The sequence below is a fragment of the Rhinolophus hipposideros genome (assembly GCF_964194185.1).
Source record: "Rhinolophus hipposideros genome assembly, contig: HAP1_SCAFFOLD_110, whole genome shotgun sequence".
Classification (NCBI taxonomy): Eukaryota; Metazoa; Chordata; class Mammalia; order Chiroptera; family Rhinolophidae; genus Rhinolophus; species Rhinolophus hipposideros.
In genome coordinates, this window is record NW_027668972.1 from 217,702 (window position 1) to 238,145 (window position 20,444).

At 44.8% G+C, this 20,444-nt stretch overlaps 1 protein-coding gene across 3 annotated transcripts in view; it reads left to right on the plus strand.

Annotated features, from left to right (window-relative positions):
* The first annotated feature begins 4,872 nt into the window (after positions 1–4,872).
* LOC308495725 (uncharacterized protein) overlaps positions 4,873–20,444 on the plus strand; it is a 45,576-nt gene continuing 30,004 nt past the window's right edge. Inside the window, exons 1-6 of one of the 3 annotated variants that reach the window (XM_081080709.1) lie at positions 4,873–5,499; positions 8,930–9,044; positions 9,206–9,379; positions 14,486–14,592; positions 15,907–16,044; positions 18,388–18,458. In XM_081080709.1, the coding sequence (XP_080936835.1) occupies positions 5,249–5,499; positions 8,930–9,044; positions 9,206–9,379; positions 14,486–14,592; positions 15,907–16,044; positions 18,388–18,458 (856 nt within the window). In that variant the 5' untranslated portion in view covers positions 4,873–5,248. The remainder of the gene's footprint in view (positions 5,500–8,929; positions 9,045–9,205; positions 9,380–14,485; positions 14,593–15,906; positions 16,045–18,387; positions 18,459–20,444) is intronic. The other 2 variants (XR_013993038.1, XM_081080710.1) reach the window with 2 other exon arrangements.

Genomic DNA, 20,444 nt, shown 5'->3' on the forward strand with positions numbered 1-20,444 from the left:
TCCCCCTAACCCTCCAGCCTCCCAAGCGCCACCCCTGGCGTGGGTTTATTAGGCGCGCTGGGCCACTCCCGAAGGACGAGGGGTGGGGCGGCCGCAAAAGGAGTTGCGGGCCAAATCCTAGGGCACCAGGTATTCCGGGGCGGACCCCATCCACGTACTAACCAGGCCCGACCCTGCTTCGCTTCCCAGATCAGAGGAGATCGGGCGCGTTCAAGCCGCTGTGGCCATAGACGCTGGGAGCAGGCTCCCGGCGCCACAAGAGCGGCGGACCGCCCTGTGTGGTGAGCGCGAACCAGGCTGCAGGGCTGCTCCCATCCGGAGCATCTCCCGCTGGCCGGCTCCGCCAGGGCCCCGCCTCCCGCCTGCTCCCCGCCTCCTCCAAACGTCCCCTGGGTGGACTGCCTTTTACTCCTTGCCCGCAGCGAGGCGCCTTCGCGCCATCTGAGGCTCCACGGGGCCTCTACCACTTCCCTGGAGGTGGCAGAAGACAGACAGACAGGGGTTGGGAGTTGGGGAGGAGGGGGGATAGACGCACTGGATGGGACACCGACTGGGACAGAGGCACTGAGGCTGAGTTGAAGTGGCAGCTTCCCCACCGGAGTGCGGTGGGGCCCGGGGCTGGGCTCCGTTGCGGATGCAGTGCCCGGGCGCTGTCAGTCACCGTGGGACCCCGGGGCAGGCCTCCAGGGTCCGCGGATTGCAGCCGGGCTCCGAGCCCCGGGGTCCCGCATGCGGGAGGAGAGGGGCAGCCCCAGGCACCCTCCTTGTGTGGGTTGTGTGCATGCCCGCCTGCCTGCTTTTCCCTGTGGTGGACTCTCCTGGAACCCGAGGGCACGTGCGCTCCCTATTCCCGCCGTTTTGTCCAGCTCTTTTGGTTTTGGGGGCGGGGCCACCAAGGCAGGCGGGAAGGGAGGGCGCCTGGCGCTCCTGGGAGATGAAAGGGGGGCGGGGAGGGGTCGCGGTGCTGTCCAGGGGAGACAGATCTTTCCGGTGGGGTGGGGCGGGTGGCCTTCCCCTTGGTCCGGTGTCCGGCGACACCCTGTGTCTCTGTCTCGGGGCCCAGGTGCAGGCAGAGCGATAGTCGTCCCCTGGGCTGGGTCCCGAGGTGTCAAGCACCAGCACGTCCTTGGCTGGAGAAAGCCGCCCAAGGCCTAGGCAGGCCTGTGCCTGCAGACAGACCGGGCTTGGGCGTTGGGGGCTGGACGAAAGGCTGCTGGCAGAGGGCTTGCGGGAGGGAAGGGGACTAAGAACGGGTTGCGGGGGGGGCGGGGGAGCCCGGGCCCAAGAGCCTGGCCTGGGGCCGATGCAGCGAGATTGTAGTGCTGTGTGACGCCACCCATTCCTCTCCCCCTAACCCTCCAACCTCCCAAGCGCCACCCCTGGCGTGGGTTTATTAGGCGCGCTGGGCCACTCCCTAAGGACTAGGGACAGGGCGGCCGCCAAAGGAGTGGCGGGCCAAAGCCTAGGGCACCCGGTATTCCCGGGCGGACCCCATCCACGTACTAACCAGGCCCGACCCTGCTTCGCTTCCCAGATCAGAGGAGATCGGGCGCGTTCAAGCCGCTGTGGCCATAGACGCTGGGAGCAGGCTCCCGGCGCCACAAGAGCAGCGGACCGCCCTGTGTGGTGAGCGCGAACCAGGCTGCAGGGCTGCTCCCATCCGGAGCATCTCCCCGCTGGCCGGCTCCGCCAGGGCCCCGCCTCCCGCCTGCTCCCCTCCTCCTCCAAACGTCCTTTGGGTGGACTGCCTTTCACTCCTTGCCCGCAGCGAGGCGCCTTCGCGCCATCTGAGGCTCTATGGGGCCTCTACCACTTCCCTGGATGTGGCAGAAGACAGACAGACAGGGGTTGGGAGTTGGCGAGGAGGGGGGACGGACGCACAGGATGGGACACCGACTGGGACAGACGCACTGAGGCTGAGTTGAAGTGGCAGCTTCCCCACAGGAGTGCCGTGGTGCCCGGGGCTGGGCTCCGTTGCGGATGCAGTGCCCGGACGCTGGCAGTCACCGTGGGACCCCGGGGCAGGCATCCATGGTCCGGGGATTGCAGCCGGGCTCCGAGCCCCGGGGTCCCGCATGCGGGAGGAGAAGAGCAGTCCCAGACACCCTCCTTGTGTGGGTTGTGTGCATGCCCGCCTGCCTGCTTTTTCCTGTGGTGGTCTCTCCTGGAACCCGAGGGCACGTGCGCTCCCTATTTTCGCCGTTTTGTCCAGCTCTTTTGGTGCTGGGCGCGGGGCCACCGAGGCAGGCGGGAAAGGAGGGCGCCTGGTGCTCCTGGGAGATGAAAGGGGGGCGGGGAGGGGTCGCGGTGCTGTCCAGCGGAGACAGATCTTTCCGGTGGGGTGGGGCGGGTGGCCTTCCCCTTGGTCCGGTGTCCGGCGACACCCCGAGTCTCTGTCTCGGGGCCCAGGTGCAGGCAGAGCGATAGTCGTCCCCTGTGCTGGGTCCGGAGGTGCCAAGGACGTCCTTGGCTGGAGAAAGCAGCCCAAGGCCGAGGCAGGCCTGTGCCTGCAGACAGACCTGGGCTTGGGCGTTGGGGGCGGGACGAAAGGCTGCTGGCAGAGGGCTTGCGGGAGGGAAGGGAACTAAGAAGGGAGTAAGGGATGTTTCTCAGAATGCCTAATCATGTCTAAGTTTAATAATTGTATTATGTCTGTATGATCTGTGCTTCTGGGTGTTGGTAAATTCATTTTTATATTTCCCACTCAGTTTTATAATGACAAAAAATGATTAAATACTCAAATATTGGCAAAATAATTGTACAGACAAGTGTGTTGACACTGCCAAAAAATGAACAGTCAGTAGTGTGGTTAGTTATGAACTGATTAACTTAATGCAAACTCACCTTCGGAAAGACAACTGAAGGATTTAAGTGACAAATTTAAGGTGGGTTTTTAAAAAGGTGTTTGAAAATCAAACCGGCTATAATAATACTGGTCCAGTTGTCACAAATTGACAAGTGAATATAATACCAACTAAAGAAAGGATTGGAAATGTGGATCTTTTCTGGCCATTCTAGACTGAATAAATTGGTGAAATCCTGAGGCAAAACAGCAAATTTCCTTTCTTTCTTAACATATATACTGAAAAGAGAAAGAGATTTCTAGTTTCACAGGCCTTATTCAAAAAGCAGATAAGTACAAAGTATACTCCAATTTTTAAAGAAGATTTTTGGGTCTAAGGTGATAGATATTGAGGTTGAAAATAAAACGTTTCAAAATACAAGAGTTTCCCTCACAAAGTGATAAGCCCCCAATGTACTACCCCTGTGGCAGTGTTCATAGCTGTTACAGTACCACTGACTATTCCCTATGCTGTACTCCACATCCTGTGGCTATATATGTGTTAAATTGTGGTTGACATTCAGTATTGTTCAGCCTCGGGTGTACACTGCAGGGGTCGGGCGTCTACACCGTCCGTGGGGCGGTCTGTCTGATGGGACGGGTGCCCGTCTGACGCTTGCAGGGTTTTCACGGCATTGTTGATTACATTCCCCAAAGTGTCTTTCGTATGTATCCCCGTGGCAATATTGTGGCTACTGATTTGCACTTTCTGGTCCCCTCGGCTTCTCCCCCACCCCCACCCCCCAGCATCTGGCAACCCTCGGTTTTTCCTCTATATCTCTGAGACTGTTTCTGTTTAGTTTGCTCATTTAGGTTGCCCACTTTAATGATCATTTGAAAACGGAAGTGGCGGGGGATTTCATTGGTTTGTCACGGTGAACGCCGCTGGGGAAAGTGCAGTTGGCGGCGGGCAGGCCGTCCCGCGGGTCCTCGGCCGAGGCACAGGGGGCCCTGTCGCGTCTCCCGAGGAAGGCCGCGCCCAGGCTTCGCAGAGAGGTCCCCGCCCCCGGCCCCGCCCGCGGCCCCGCCTCACGTGTGTGCCCTCTTCTTGGCCCGCAGAGCCCCCCGGCGCGGACCCGGACACGCTGCGAGCCGGCGCGGGGGCTTCACCGGCTGCCTCTCCGCCGTGCGCTTCGGCCCCGCCACCCCGCTGAAGGCGGCGCTGCTCCCCGGCCGCCCGGGCCCAGTCGCCGTCCGCGGACAGGTGGCCGCGTCCCGCTGTGCCCGGGGGCGGGGCCCGGAGCCCCGGCGCGCGCGGCGACCCGGCCGCCCGCAGGTGGCGCAGGTGCGTGGCCCTCCGCCCGCGGCCTGCCAGCCGCTCTGCGTCCCGAGGCTCCCCGAAGTCCTCTGTGGGTCCGCCTTCCCCTTCTCTGCCCTTTCCAGTCTCAGTGCCTCGGCTCTCGTTCCTTTCTATGGCTGCGATTGTCTGCTTTCAACTGTTTGTGGATTTTCAAAAGTCCGCCTTTCCACCCCCCTGTCGTTCTGCCTTTTTCTACCGTAGGTCGTTCTGGACCGACAGATGGGGGCGAGCCCTGGGTCAGAGCGGACGGACATGGCTCCGCGGTCATTGGAGGTAACAGGCCCGCGAAGGGCACCCTCGGAGGTGCTGTCGCTGTCAGCGGGATCCCCACGGGAGAACCGCGCCACGGAGGCCTCAGAGGCAGGCCACACCCCTGTGACGTGTGGTGCACAGGTGGCCCCCGTGCGGCACGGCTGCCAGGGCCCTAAAACTGCCGTGTTATGCGAAACAAGAGCTCCTACAAAAGGGGTTAGGCTCCAAAAATCAAAAACACAAAGTATCATATTTTTATAATTCAGTGAAATATATTGATTAAAGCAATTTTCACCCCCCCCAAAAAAATACAAGAGTTTTCTCTGGGAAATCAAGCTTTTAAATGCTTTTGTGTTTTATAAATCGAAATTAATACATTTCAGTTTTAGGGTACATAAAGGTATTTTTTCTTCTCTCATTTATGGTTTTTGCTTCCCCCAAGTTCTCTGCCTGTTACATATCTGCTTTCTTAATTCAGGAAATGAAATTTCGTATTTCATTTTGCTCAGAGGACCCAGCAGAAGCCTGGGCCAGCGCCCACCGAGGTCCGAATGGAACTCAGCGCTGCCCACAGGCCACCTCTGAAGCTTGAGGCGCCTGGGCCTTGCCCGTGGGCTCCGGGTGCCCTTGACCTTGGCCACGGGGCTCTGTGCGCACGCGCAGCCCTCGGCCTCTGCCCCGTGCACCGTTGCTTGGTGACGGCCGTTCTGGGCGGAGAGATTCCAAACCGCCTTGCTGTCCTGCGGGGATACTGTGGCGACTGGAGTTGGCTGCTCTAGAGGCTACTGTTGGCTGGGCGCGGAGAAAACAGGCGTGAGAAGTGCGGAGGAGGTTCTGAAGCCCGTGGCTTGGCCATGAGGAGGTTCATTGGCTTAGGGATTCTGAAGGTCAGGTCCGGCTTGGGTTTCCGAAGGAGACCCCAGAGCGATGGTGGTGGCTGGCAGCCTGAGACCGGAGGTGGGGTCACCTCGGAGTCCGGGTACTGCATCCGAGACAAAGATCTCCAAAAAATCCACAGAGCTGCCTCCAGGGGCGACGTGGCCGGAGTGCAGAAGCTGCTCTCGCTCCATCCAGAGAGACTGAACGACAGAGACCGGCAGAAGAGGTGAGCGGGCCTGGGGGGCCGCTGGGCACGGGCCGGAGGCGGCGGGGGCCTGGGAGAGGGGCCCACCTGCCGGCTCCCCCGGGAGGAGCGCAGCCTGGGCGGGGCCCTTACCTGGGGGCCAGGGCCCAGGCCCAGGTGGTGAGCACCAGGACAAACTCTCAAGGTCCCGTCACTCATAATTCCCCTTATAAAGCACTTTACTGACAATGTTAAACCAATTTAACTAAATATCAGTAATAGAAATGAAAAGAAGTATATGCAGCATTTTACTTTTGATGTGCACAGTTTTAGACCACATTGTTAAACACTATAGAAAAGTCCGTAATGAGAAAACTAATTCCCATAATAGAGCGACTTGTGGGCTAAAAGTTCTTCAGCTAAAACCCAGTATCCGTTTTACATCAGTGTCCACCCATGTATGTATGGTGTTTATTGAGGGGCCTTAGAAGGGAAGCTTCCAGTGGAAGATGGCTGTGGTCTTGGCTAGGAAGACTCGTTTTCTCACCGTGTGTGCTCTTCCTCTAGTTATCAGTTTTCCATAAGCCAACTAAACTCTCAGGGTTTTAAAAGTTTTGGGTTGCACATGCTCTTTGATTGTAGTGATAAAATTAAGAATCATTCTGTATAGTAGACGAAGATTTGCCCTTCTAGGTGTCAACGGGTGCTGTATTTTCACAATTTCTTTACTAAGAGCTGAAAAGAGAGATAAATGATTGGAATATAGCAGAAAATGCCCAAACACCCTAATATATGCAGGATGTTAGAGCTTCATAGTGATGACATTTAGGGTTAGTAGAAAATATGAATTACTCATGAATGATGGAAAAATACCTGTTAAGTATTTGGAGAAAATTCGTTAGATTTTCATATCACAAAAATAAGATCCAGATGTATTGTAGATTAAAAACTATAAATATACGAAATGAGGAAAGTACCAGAAGAAAACAGAAATTCCTATTTATACATTTTTTTATGTTGGCGAAGACTTCAAAAAAACCAAGAGTTCAGAAGGTTGGTTGAGCAATATAAGAAATCAATAGTCTCTGTATATCAGATAATAATACTAACAAAGCAAAAGAAAAGGTACTTGTAAATTATGTACAGCATACACATATCAGGGAAAAGTGTATCTTTGTTTTATAGAGAAGTGTCTGAAATCAACAGAAAAAAAGCAGTCGAATTTTGAATTTGACCAAGTTCTTTCTGTGTATCTATAAGTGACCAATACTTAGTGTCCTAGGTAAAAAAAAAAAGGAATTAAAGTTGCAAAAGAAATGAAAACTTCTTTTCCATCCTCAAAGGTTGAGAAGATGAGGAACCATGGTACTTGTACAGCTGCTTCAAATTTAAATTGCTTCTGACTTTTCAAAGAGGCAGTTTGGTGATAAGTACCACATTTAAAAATGTATATTCCCTTTACCCATCAATTTCAAGCACTAAAATATCTTTATGAAATAATTAGATAAATCACATACAATTTGCTTTTCTCAGCACTGCTTACAATATCAATGTCTTGTGAAAAATTCACATCAACGGATTTCGTAAATAAATTGCAGTGCGTCTGTAGGGTGGAATTACCTGAGACCATTGAAGGTGGTATGGATAATACATACATGTTTACATGCAAAGATGTACTTTGGTAGATTGGAAAAGGAGAAAGCATTCCTTTGATTATATAGACACACACAGACTATGATGTTATTTTAGCCAAAAATATGTGCAAACTTGATATCTGAGTGTTTGTACTGTGACATTTTCTTTTTTAAAAAATCTGATCTCTACACTGAACATATACAGGAATTCTAGTAACAGCTTGTTATTAATAAAGTAATCCCAGGTAATATTTCATTATTCCCAGGAATATGCATCTTGTACAGATTAAAACAATTTCTCACTTCTATGTCCAAATTTTTTTTTTAAAGATTGGTATTTTCTGGCAACTTTTAGCCTCTTCAAAAGTAAAGGCAGTCTTTTTATCTGTGCTGGTAGAAGTTCATGTATCTATATTTCTGTACACACTTATTTTTTTATTATATAGAGCTTCACTACCTATAATATTAAATGATTTTTGATTCATCATTTTGGTTCTGTCTTTATGGAAATCAAAAATAGCACATATAAGTGATTATTACTATTGCAGAAGTACTGCATTACTATAAACATTTTGTTTAAAAACATTGAACTCTCCAGCTGTAGTTATCCCTTCTTTCAATGCATTTATTCATCAGATATACACTGAATACCTGTTATGGAGCAGACACAGTCTACTCGGGACTCTCAGAATCTATCTCTCAGGCCCTCTTCATCCTTAAAAACTTTATGTTGCCCAGTAGGAGCGAAATGAAAAATTGTAAATGGAAGTATTAGTACCTAATATCCATTGAAGCTTTTCCTCCCTCGTTTCAAACAAAAGGATTTCTCCAGTTAGGACATTGTGAACAGTGACCAAACTTGCTGTTTAGCTAGTGTACAATAGTATTAAATACGAGTATCGATCACTGGAAATCATCCGATTTTCATGTAATCTATGAATCAAAACAGTCAATGAAAGGAGCCATCCCTAGTCACTTGAATGCTGAGTCTCTTTTGGCTTCAGGTTTCTTGAAAATCAAAACAAGAATTTCTTGGTGATGTTAGTCCTCTTTCCCCATGATGCTCTTAAGAATGAACATTTATTTAGATGCCAACTTATGATGAGAACTGCGGAAGGTCTGGTGTGTTTCCATTATTTCACTTCACGTTAGGGTGGTAGGATGCCCGTTCTTGTAAATACCAGTAAGAAATTATTTAAATGCTCCAACTATACTTTCAAGGCATTCTGAATTATACATTGCCTTCCAGAGTCAGAGGTGTTAAAATATGAGAAAAGAAGCATCTTAGAATCACTGAAATACAGTGTGCTTTCTTAATCCTTAAAACACAGCTGCAAAGTAGGTGGAATGATATCATTTTACTTAATTGAAATGTTGTCTTTTAAAGTAGTAGTGATGGTAATGATTCTGATAATATTACCAAACAGTTATTGAGCTGTGTGTTTTGTGCTAGGAACCTAAGTAAACACTTTGCATAGATTCCCATGTAAGCCCACAACAGTGTCCTGTGATGTTAACTACAGTTTTTATCCCCATTTTGTTGATGAGGAAATGGAGGCACACAAAGGCTAAGGGACAGCTAATAAGTGGTCGAGTTAAATTAGGATCAGACCCGAGTTGAGCTGATTCCCCAGGGCATGCTCTCTGTAGTCACATAGGCTGCTCTGTCCTTAGTGTGGCGAGTAACAAGAGCTCGTGAATATTGTACTTTGTGCAGAAGAAAACTCCATGTTGGTTCTGAAGGCATTGGAGTGGCGCGTCATGTTTACAATTGCGTGCAGAACTGCATGTTTGAGACAGTGCCCTGTAATGTCCTAAATGTCCTCTCACCCTCATAGGACTGCTCTCCATTTGGCCTGCGCCTTTGGCCATGAGGAAGTGGTGACTCTTCTAGCAGAGAAAAAATGCCAGATGAATTTCGGTGACAACAGAAACAAGACAGCTCTAATAAAGGTATGTGGTAGCCAGCTCTGTCAACAGGAGATGGATTTTATTTAACTATTTAGAATAAAAATGAAATAGTTTCAATCAACTATAACTAATTGTGGAAACTTGTGGAATGCTTACTTTGAATTCCCATAATTTACCGTTTATTTAATGACGTATCCTGACAGGCCGTGGAGTGCCAGGAAGAGGAGTGTGCAACAATCCTACTACAGCATGGAGCGGATCCACATGTGAAGGACTTCCGTGACAACACGGCTCTCCACTACGCGGCCATGGGGCACAACACCGCGATAGCTGAACTGCTGCTGCAACACCAGGCAGACATGGAAGCAACCAATGAGGTATAGATCCACAGACTGTATTTACACAATATTTGTAATACATGTGTTTCAGCCACAAGCATTTTATTTCTAGTCGATATATACAGCATGCTGTACACCTGGCCCTGTCGCCATAGAAACAAGTCCAAAGCCAAGTCAGGAAGGGGAAATGGGGTGGCCACAGAAAGGGCCCAGCTCTGTCCTGTAAGAGTCCTGTTACTGCTTAGGAGTCGGTGCCAGGTTCACTCACACCAAGGACTGAAGACCCCGGGGGAGGGAAGTATGTGGGGGTGGATGCTGCAGGGCAGGGCCTAAGAGATGGGTGTTCCTGGGGGTGGGTGGGAGGAGGAGTGGAGCCTGGGTCCCGCCAGGGAGCTGGGGGTGTGCAGGTAGGGAGGGGAAGCAGCAGGACACTGGCCCTGAGCACCCCAGGCCTCGGGGATTCTGAAGATTAGGGCAGGAAGGCCAGTCACGTTTGGACATCCAGCAAGGGCATCCACCTGCGTTCCTAGCCACTCTGCCAGCCACGGCCCCCCTTGAGGTCTCCACCTCGGAGTGGAGCTCCTGCTCAGCCTTGTGGAGGTGCTGGGCAGGTTTTAGGTGTACAGAGGGAGCAGGTGATGGGGACGCGTTCACCCCTTTTTGTTCCTGGACGTACATCACTGCTCGCCACTGCAACCCCAGCAGGAATGCCCTTGGTTGACAGAGGAAGGGTCAATTTTACATTTTTGGAAGCTCAAGCGTTCCCTGAATGCAAACAGTTGGAACTTAATTTTCTAAAATTTTACTTTACGTGATGATACCTCTAAAGTAGCAGTAGAGGGCACAGCTCTCTTTTATGCACTTACGACAAATTACGTGTGAAAACAAAACTTGTTACAGGCAACACTTCCTTTTTTAAGTGTTTTTTCACATCCGAGTTGTTTTCCAATTAATGCAAAACAATGTAGGAAGGCAAAATTTGCCTTTGAAATCGGCTTTACCTTAAAACTCAAACAAACAAAAAAGCATTTTACAATATCATAGAAATCTTCCCGCTGTTGACAAATTTTTTTTTTATAAACAAACGATTTATATAAAGCTATTTAGTACTCATTGGCTAAAGCCTAAGAGGGAAAAAGGAAAGGGAAAGGAAATAACCATCAGAAATATGCAGGGCAATTTGGAAATTTGGCTATTGAAGGGAAATAACAAGAAGAGGTTTTTCAAAACCTCATGGACACAGACAGCAGTTCAATATTTGCCAGAGGGTAAAGGGGGGAGGGGAGATAGATGAGGAAAAAGGGGTCAAACATATGGTGGTGGAAGGAGAACTGACTCTGGTGGTGAGCACACAATGCGACATACAGATGCTGTATCATAGAAATGACACTTGTAACCAACGTAATTTTACTAACCAGTGTCACCCCAATAAGTTTAATTAATAAAAAGAGGCTTTTTATTTTGGTTTTTCTTCAGTTTATGTGCTTAGTCAAGGTCCTCTTCAGTTTTGGGGGATAATAATCCTTAGTTTTGAGAGAGAGTTAGTGAGTTTTAAACTTCCCTGAGACCACATCTGGGAAGGCTCCGAATCCACCAGATTGCAGTGAACAGGTGGCAATTAAGTGGGAAAGGAGGGAAGGACAGACAATTAAGTGACATGTCATCTGTTCTGGCAGAAAGAGCCACCTAGGGAAGAGTCTAAACTCTGCTGTGAAATGTAGACTGTCCCATGAGAAGTAAGGGGTTTAGCAATAATGAAATCAAGTTGCATTTTAATTGTTAATCCCGTTTCCACTCCTACCCAGGAAATTAAGTGTGGTTTTCATAAGTGACATGTCTCTTCCACTTTTATTTGGCCTAATCGTCAATGTCAGAGGAAATTGGTGACTTAGGCTAGAGAAGAGACCGAAGGGATCGTCTCCCGGACTAGTTCTCGGCTAGAATTCTGCTGGCGAATCACAGTCACCCTAGGAACTTGGAAACCATTTACAAGCTAGGCTCTTCCTGAAGGTTTTGACTATGGAAAGCTAATAAGGCCTGGACATGTGTTGTTTAGAAATATCTCCCTGAGATTCTGATACAACTCTTGGTTAAGAACTACTAGTGCAATGTATCAATTCGCAGATCTCAAATACTTAAGAAATCTCTAGAAGAGGTGGAGTGTGAGAGGTGATTCTCCTTCAGCTCTCTCCTTCCCAACACTCTTCGCCTGACTTTTGAACTGTCTGTACCTCTGGGCTCGAGAAGTGGAAGGAAATATCATTGGCGGTACCTGCTGGCTTAAAGAAGAAAACCTTTTTCCTTTCAGCCATCAGTCATTCACTGGCGCTCAGAGAATCTTTAGAAATTTGCTGATGGGTGGTCTCCTAATGCATAGAATCGGGCCCTTTAAGAATTTTGCATGTTTGTTTGTGCTCAGGTTGTTAGATCAACAAATGCTTACTGCAAGTGGGGTTTTCCTGCAGTAATAGGAAATTGTGAACCTACTTTTTTTGCCTGTTGTTCTGTAAATCTCCAGTTTTCTTTTCTTTGTTTTTAATTAAATTTATTGGGATGACAATGGTTATTGTATTTAAATGGGTTTCAAGTGTACATTTCTATAATGCGTCATCTGTATGTCATAGTATGTGCTCACCATCCAGAGTCAGTTCTCCTGCCTTCACTGTATGTTTGACCCCCCTTACCCTTCTCTACTATCCACCGGGACGTCCCCCCCTTACGTTCTGGTCACCACTGAACTGTTGTCTGTGTCTATCAGTTTTTGTTTCCTTGTCTTGTTCGTCTGTTGCTTTCAGTTTAATATCCCTCATATGAGTGAAGTCGGATGGTCCTCGACTTTTTCTGTCCGATTTGTGTTGCATAGCATAATAATGTCATGGTCCATCCGTGTTGTCCCAAAGGGCAGCATTTTATTTTTTCTATGGCAGAGTAGTATGCCATTGTGTATGCATACCACATCTTTTTTATCCAGTCATCTGTTGAAGGACAGTTTGGTTGTCTCCACTCCTTGGCCACCGTAAATGATGCTGCAATGATCGAAAGTGTGTGATAAATTCTCTCAGTATGTCTGTGAAATTCATAGAGCCGTGGCATAATCACGATGGTAGGTTTAAACATGAAATCCCATGAAGTTAGTAGCAATACAGATGGGAAGTGTCAATAATTTAGTGTCAGCAGTCCTATAATGTAATTGTCCATTGGATTAACAATCTGAAAAATGAATACAAATAGATTATGGTTTGAATAAGAATGGGAAAAATTCTTGAAGTGGGTGTAATGAGTCTAAATGACAGTTTTATTGCATGTTGGGGCCCAGTTTTTTAATGAAGCATATGATACTAAAAAACAGAAAGATTTTACATACAAATATTCACATTATACACAAATGTTTGGAAACAGCAGATAAAACATCCCAAGTGGGCCACGGACTAATTATGGCTCCTTGATATGTTTAGTTTACCTCCATATGTTGAGTGAACATCGAAAGTTTTGGAGACTCATGAAGAAATAAGGATGTCAAGCTTCTCTTAAAGAATCAAGCCTGGTCCCCTTGAGCCCTGACTACAGTTGGGTGTCCTGTGGCGAGGCTGTGCCTCTTATATGAGACATGTGTTCCCTAGTGTGCTACTGTCCCCACCTGGGTTCTTCACTTACTTGGGTCACCTTCTTTGCCTCCGTAAGCACTGGAGTGTGCGATTCCTGTTTTATAGAATATTTTGATAAACGCTTCAAGATTTTCAAGACAGTGTATATTGATTTATTATACGTATTCTGTATTAATCACCTTAGAATGAGACTGAGTTTTTCAAGCTAGAATTCCTAAGTTGTTTTTCTTTAAAAAAAAACAAAAAACAAAACACTTCCTTTATCATTATACGTCCTATAAATAATCATACCCATTGAAATGTCTTTAAGTCTTATGAGGTCAATGATGGTTATAGTTGTAGATGTTATGCATAGTCCAGGCAGTATTCTATCATCCTCCTCAACGTGGTTCCTTAAAAATGCAAGTGATTTAGTCACTTTCATGATGCTAAAAATCATCCATATAGATCAGTATTAAAACGTTAACTGATAAGCCATGATGTTTTATTTCGGAGTTATATTTTGCCTGAGCTATAAAATAATTTTAAGTAGCAATTAAAATAGAAACAGAATAAAAAACAGATTTTTTCAAAAAGTAGATAGGCATTGGGGTCCCAAGATTATCCTTGTAACTGAGAATAAAATTTCACATTGAGCTTACCAACAGCCAAGATAAAATCCCATCGTCTTATAATGGGAGAAAACCCATGGACCATTTAGTGATAAGCAATCAAAGGTCATTTGAAGCCTAACTCTTTTTAATTTAGAGTCCATTTCCTTAGTGACCCTTTTGGAGCAGGAGAGCCTGAAGTTGACATCTGGGATCCTGAGAACATGGATAGAAGAGAAGCAAGCAAGTTTGTATAAACTGCAGAAAACCTTCACTTCTGTTGGAAAGCTCTCCAAACTGTATCCCTGAAATTCTATGATACTTCAGATGTTAATGTTTGCCACAGAAAAGTATTGTCAAATCGGGATTAAGCGACCTGAAACACTTCTTTAGTAATAGCCATATAAAGCACAGTTTTATATTTCTCAAATACCGGTGATCTTTCTGGAATATTCCTACTGGGGCACAGTAATTAATTTCTGCTAAAGTACATATTCTTTGGAATATAATGTAACAAACTCTACCCCAGAAATAATTATTTAGGTTATCAATTCAATAAAACGACTTAAAGCATTTACGTCTATGTTTTCGAGCTTGGAGATACAGGGATGAAGAATAGCCCCTGCCCTCAGAAAGCTCTGGGTTCAGGTGGGGAACGATAAAATAACTGCAGTATAGTGCGATAGAGATTGTGATGGGAGCAAAGTTCTTGGCACCAGGACCGTCAGTGTTTGAAGGGAGTTCTGGAGAATGAGGTGGAAGTCCATCTGTTAGAGAGGAAGGAGGAGGATATTTTAAAGGGAAGGAGCAGCAGATGACAACACAGAGGGCTACTTTTTATTTACTTTCTCTAGTGTATGTTCAAGTTTAGAGGATCTTTTATGAGTTTTCAAATTCAATTTAGAACTATCTAGCTTTTTAAGCTATAAACTGTTTTCTCTGTTTTACAGTTTGATTTTACACCACTTTTATTTGCTGTGTATAAGGACCGCTGGAAAATGGTGGAATTTTTACTCGAGAGACATGCAAACATACATGCAGTTGATAAGTGGAAAAGGTACATTTGTTTGTTCTTTTTTTTTAACTTAGAACTGTTTTAGAGCGGTAACAGTTACTCAAGTCAGAAAGATTAAATTAAGAAGAAGAGGATTAACCTATAATTACAAAGTGAAAAATATCAGCACATCGTCAGTTAGGTAGAAAAGCAATTATTCTGCCTGGTGAACAGGAAGAACCGTAGCCTATAGGATTCATATTCATTTATGATATCGACTGATGTCATTTGTCATTGCAGTTTTTGGTCACATGGTATTATATTAGCTAAAGGGTTTTCACAGTAACTTTACTAGTTTTGTATAGTATGGACTCTAACTTAGTTTATGATACAATATTGGATTTAGTCTCTCTGACAGTTTTTTTTAACCTCTACTGTGTATTCAGGTTTCCTTAAAAGATGCACGTTAAACGTAAATAGGAGTTGATTTTGTTGTTTGGATGACTGCTTTAAATTGTTTTCTTCAAGGAATACTGATGTTATAGGGTTTGCCCTAAGTGACTGTGAATTACTACTACCAGATATTCCTCAGTTTTTATCCTTTTTCGTTTCTAGTCTATTTTGATGGTTTTTTTTTATCATTTTTAATTGGTATGGTAGAAGGGAGAAAGACAGCATTAACTGAATAAACTTCTTCTTTAATGAAACAAGTCATGGATGGGTGATTAAAAAAGAGATGGGCTTTCAGTTCACTCAAGACTGGCTTCAATGCTCAGCTTTCCTATGTGTCACGTGTGTGACCATGGGAACATTACTGTCATCACCAAACATGTTTCCCGATGTGGAAACGAGGGAAATAATATCTCCTTCAAGTATGGTCGTGTGTCTTGACCTGGCATGTGATTCAGTGCCCAGCACATGCTTATGAGCACCGTTAACTCAATGATGACAATGTTTACTAGAATTAGTACTAATATTATTGTTTTGAGCCTGCCAAGTAGCTTTAACTTGCCTGACTTCTAGCTGACTTTGGATGTACCATATATAAGACTAAGGAAGAAATGGGAAATTCTTCATTGAAATCTTCACCTACTTCAGATAAGTGACCTCAGCAGAGTTACTTGTCTATTAGAGAACTTTAAATTAGCACCTTCTAGGTAATACCCAAGTGGAGCAAGAGGCTTTTTTTTTGTTGTTGTTTTTATGTCCCTTCATTTTAGACACAATTTGGACATAATTTACAAAGATGAACACTTAAGCATGTAAATGGTCAATTCTATACAGATAAGCAATATATTGAACTTGGTAAAGTCTCTCAATGTTGCTGTTTACGTAATTTAAGTTCCTAAGGGTGAAGTTGTCTCTCCGTTATTTCAGAACAGCCCTCATGCTTGCTGCAAAGAATAAGTCCTCAAATACAGTCCGGCTTCTGCTTCAGGCAGGTGCAGATGTCTTTGCTCAAGATGACATTGGAAGGACTGCTGAAGAATATGCTTTATCTAAGGGTTTGACGGAGTAAGTGTGTACATTGAAATGGTAGTTATCAACAAACTGGGCTTCCAGACACTTTCACTGTTACTTCTTAGGGAACAGGTGAGACGTCCTAACTGGGGTCAGGCAGGGGGGGGATGGCAGTGAGTTAGTAGACATCCTCAGCCAGAAAACAAACAGTCAGACGTGTGAGACGTAGCGAAGGGACAGATTCCTTATCCCAGAACTTTGAAGACCTTTATCTTTAGGGATCCCCACGTTCTCCATTTCATTCCAAGCATAACCCCTGTGTTTCAGGTACCAATAATGTCTCTTCTCTGACTTTTCCAACTAGTTATTTGGGGGTGTAAATTGTACAGTTTAGCAGGAAATTCTCTATTTTCTGGAGGCTATTGGCTATGCTCCCCTCTTGAATTTTTCAAGAAGCCAGAGTGTTCCCTAAGTCCAAGGGGGACCATCCTCTTTCACAAGTTAGATGGAGAGGGAAGGAAGGTCATTCTGGTCATTCATTGGTTTCCATCGATTGTGTTGCTGCACGGTTGCTATAGAAACGGTCCTGTCGTCATGACTCCCTATGCTCCAAGGTTCCCTTGCTGATCCCGAGTCCTCTGTGTCCATGGTTTTCCACACTTGGACTTCAAAGTGGCGATATTTTTAACTTGACATGCAGATGCTCGCTTACATCCTTAGCTCCTATTCCAGAGCACCAGCTCCCTGTCCCGGGAGTCTGGACTTCTAGCTTTAGCCACACACAGCCTTCCCCAACACTGAAAAACTATGCGGGGCCCACATCTTAGCCCAAACCTCATAATGACTTACCCTTTTGAGTGTCTTGTTGTGTCTTCTGCCGGCACATGTTAGTTGGAACTTTCTGAGCTGTCAGAGAGGTGCCAGTAATGCTGCAGGAAAAGATCAGACTTTCCTTTCTCCTGTTACCAGATCTGTACCCCAAGGCCACTTGCTATCCCATGGAGTATCTTTCCTTAGGTCCTGGAGGGTCCCATACGCCTTTCCCAGAGTAGTAGACACTAACTTGCCTGTGATTCCTTAGTTAAGATGAGGCTCAGTGATCTGTTTTCCAAAATAATGAAAATCTGGCCAGTGACTTGACTCTCCCTCAGGTTTCAGAGTATTTAAAGTTTTGCCTGACACGGAAGCCAGTAAACAGAAAGCTCTGGATCTAAAGGAGGTTACTTGGTGTTAGAATAGCTGCACCCCTTCCACGCCTCATGAGTGTGCATGTGTTCTATCTTCCAAGTCAACTGGGGATGCCTAGGAAGGTTAGAAAGATCTGAGAGGTCAGAGTTTCAGGAGGTAGACATGAGACGGAAGTAGTCCAAGCCAGGTCTTGACTTCTGTGACTTTTCTGCCACTGGTGTGATTAGCTACGATAATAGGGGCAGTTATGTTATCTACCTTATTGAGGTAACATATTTCTAAACGCATTTAATTACAAATTACATAATAGCTGAGATGTACTGAATTACAAACCACAAAGAGAGTAGCTGATAACCAAAATTAAAAACATTTTCTGTAAACTGCAACATTTGAATGTTAAATAGAACCTATGAAAAGCACACATTAGGTTTATTTGGAATTCCAAAATAATTTCAAAAACTAAAGCTCAAAAATACTTATTCCATTGCCTTACCATTTTGCTGTATTACCTATTTGATCCTCTGACAACCTATAAAATAAGGCAGTGAGATGCTTGGTTTGTAGAGGAAAGCTCTGAGCCTAACAGCGGTGACTTCCCCGAAAACGGATCTTGTGGGCTATAGAACTAGGATTTCTGAGTTCTCAACTCTCGCCCCTGCTAATTCTAATTAACTGACTGAACTATGCTGCCCTCAGCATGACTGGTTCACCTTGCTCTTTTGTCTTCTTTAATCACATGCTTAAGAAACATTTTGTGCAACTTACTATGGGTTTTTTTAACTTAAATTTACAGGGGTGACATAGGGGTTTAACTTAAATTTATAGGGGTGACATAGGGGTGACAATAGGGGTAAAATTACATAGGTTTCAAATGTACAATTCTTTAATATATTGTCTATATATCACATTGTGTGTTGACCACCCAGAGTCAGTTCTCCTTCTGTCACCATATGTTTGACCCCCTTTACCCTTTTCTACTATCCCCTCTTCCACTTACTCTCTGACAACCACTGAACTGTTGTCTGTGTCTATGAGTTTTTGTTTCTTTATTTGTTTGTCTTTAGAACTTACAAAATTGAAGCGTATGGGATAATTCAAGTTTTTATATTAGCTCAGACATTACCTGAAATACTCTAAGAATTCCATGTTTTGATAAATGTTTTCCTGTCAGTATTAAAACAGTAATATTCTCACCTCTTTTATACATAGCAACGCCCAACTAATTTCTGATTATAAAAAGGAAAGGAGATGTAAAACGTCTTCTGACAGTAACAGTCGAGGTAAGACTCTTAATGGTGAAGTATTCTTTGTGGTCCTACCAGACATACAGTAAGACTAAGAAAGTTTTGCTATTGAAAGAGCTGTTAAAAAAAATGTGTATATTGCATGTATATTTTTTCTTTGTTAGTTAATGTCTTTCTTCATAGTCTAGTATTCAGAATTATTATAAAAGTTAATTGTAGGTAATTTAAAATCTGAGAGAAAAGAAACTCATTTATCTAGTCATGACCCCTACAATCCCATATGATATTTATGTAAATAAGAAAAATGATTTTTAAATTAGTATGTTGTATGTTGCTTCTATAATCACCTTATAAGTTGGTCAATAAGTTGGACTTGTAAAAATAAATATTTGTTTAAATTTTACAGCAAATGGATTACATGTAGTGATTGAATTCTTGTTATTACATTGTGGTTTGTCTCACCATAATGTAACTAAAACTAGGAACTCAACAATACCTTCCTAGTCCCACAAACAAATGGCAAACAATAAGAGCTGCAAAACTTAGCCAGTGTGAAGGAATCGCAGTGAGACTGTTTTTAAAACGTATCTACTGATACAAGTCAGTAAAGCTGTGCCTTGTTGAGAAGCATGGGTTATTTTCCATGTGGATATGCCAACAAGGTCTCACTATTATCACCTTTTTTCCTCATAAGTCAAAACAGAGTGAGACATGTTGACCTCATTAGAAGATGTTTTCTTCTGTTAGTTGGATAGTTGTCATGACAGTGTAATTTCTCTAGAACAATATGCTCTGTAGCCACTAGTCAAAAGATAATCATAATAAATGTTCCCATAGCCTAACTTAGGACTCAAAAGATTATAATAAAAGTACAGAAAAGTTTCACAATGACAAAAACGCTATTCTACTCACTGAATGTGGCACCTTGTGCACTGTGCAATCTGAAATGCCCGAGGACCCCTTTAACTTAGTAGACCTCTATCAAAGCACTTGTGTCGGTGGTTTTGCAAGTTATAGGAAACACAGAGATGAAACGGAATTTGATCTTTAATGTGCCCCTAAGACTTTAGAGCTGTCCCTGGTTTATTTCTATGGTTTCTTAAAACAGAATTTTCAAGGGCGATCTTTTCATTTATTTATTTATTTGCCTCTGCAGCCATTTGCTGTGTAACCATCAGGTGTCTTTTAGGCACTAAGTGTTATTTTGATGTTGTAGAAGACAAGCATTTTAAAACCACAGTCCCTACCTCCAAGGGCGTGTTCTTGTTATTGTCATTTTTATTATTTATTATACTTTACACAGTGCTTACTAGGTGCCAGAGCCCACTGAGAGCTTATAATTATCATTATTGTTTGTTATTCGGTGTGTAGTATCAGATCTGACAATTAAGTTTGAGAACTTGCCACCGTGCGCTTACATTGGCAGCACTGTACAAACAGCTCAGTAAGGTTTCATAACCTTGGTATATCAGTGTCTCAGAGTTGTGTTTGTGTTGATGTGTGGCTGTGTCTTGCTGAGTGGCAGTGTCTTGCTCGTTGTTGTTGCATGTTTTTGTGTGCCATTGCGAGGCTGTCTGAGCTTGAATCAGAGCTATGATCAAACATTAAATTTCTTGTTAAACTTGGCAAGAGTGGAAGTGAAATCAGGAACATGTTAGTCCAGGTTCATGGGGATAATGTCATGCAGAAAACGGCCATGAACAAATGGATTAAACATTTTTCTGAGGGGAAAGATTGTGTCACTGATGAAGAGACGTCATGGTGGCCAGAATTGACCAGAACTGAGGAAAACATTGCAAAAATTCATTGAATTGTGAGTCAAAATCATTGGCTGACTGTGAGAAGCGTAGCAGACCAAGTAAACATCGATACAGAAACAGTTAGGAAAATTTTAACTGAAAATCTTGGCATGAGAAAGGTGTGTGCAAAAATAGATCCAAAGGGGCTCACCGATGAACAAAAGCAAAGGAGAGTCAAAGGTTGCCAAGACCTTTTGGAGAGGCAAGACAATGTTTTGAGCCG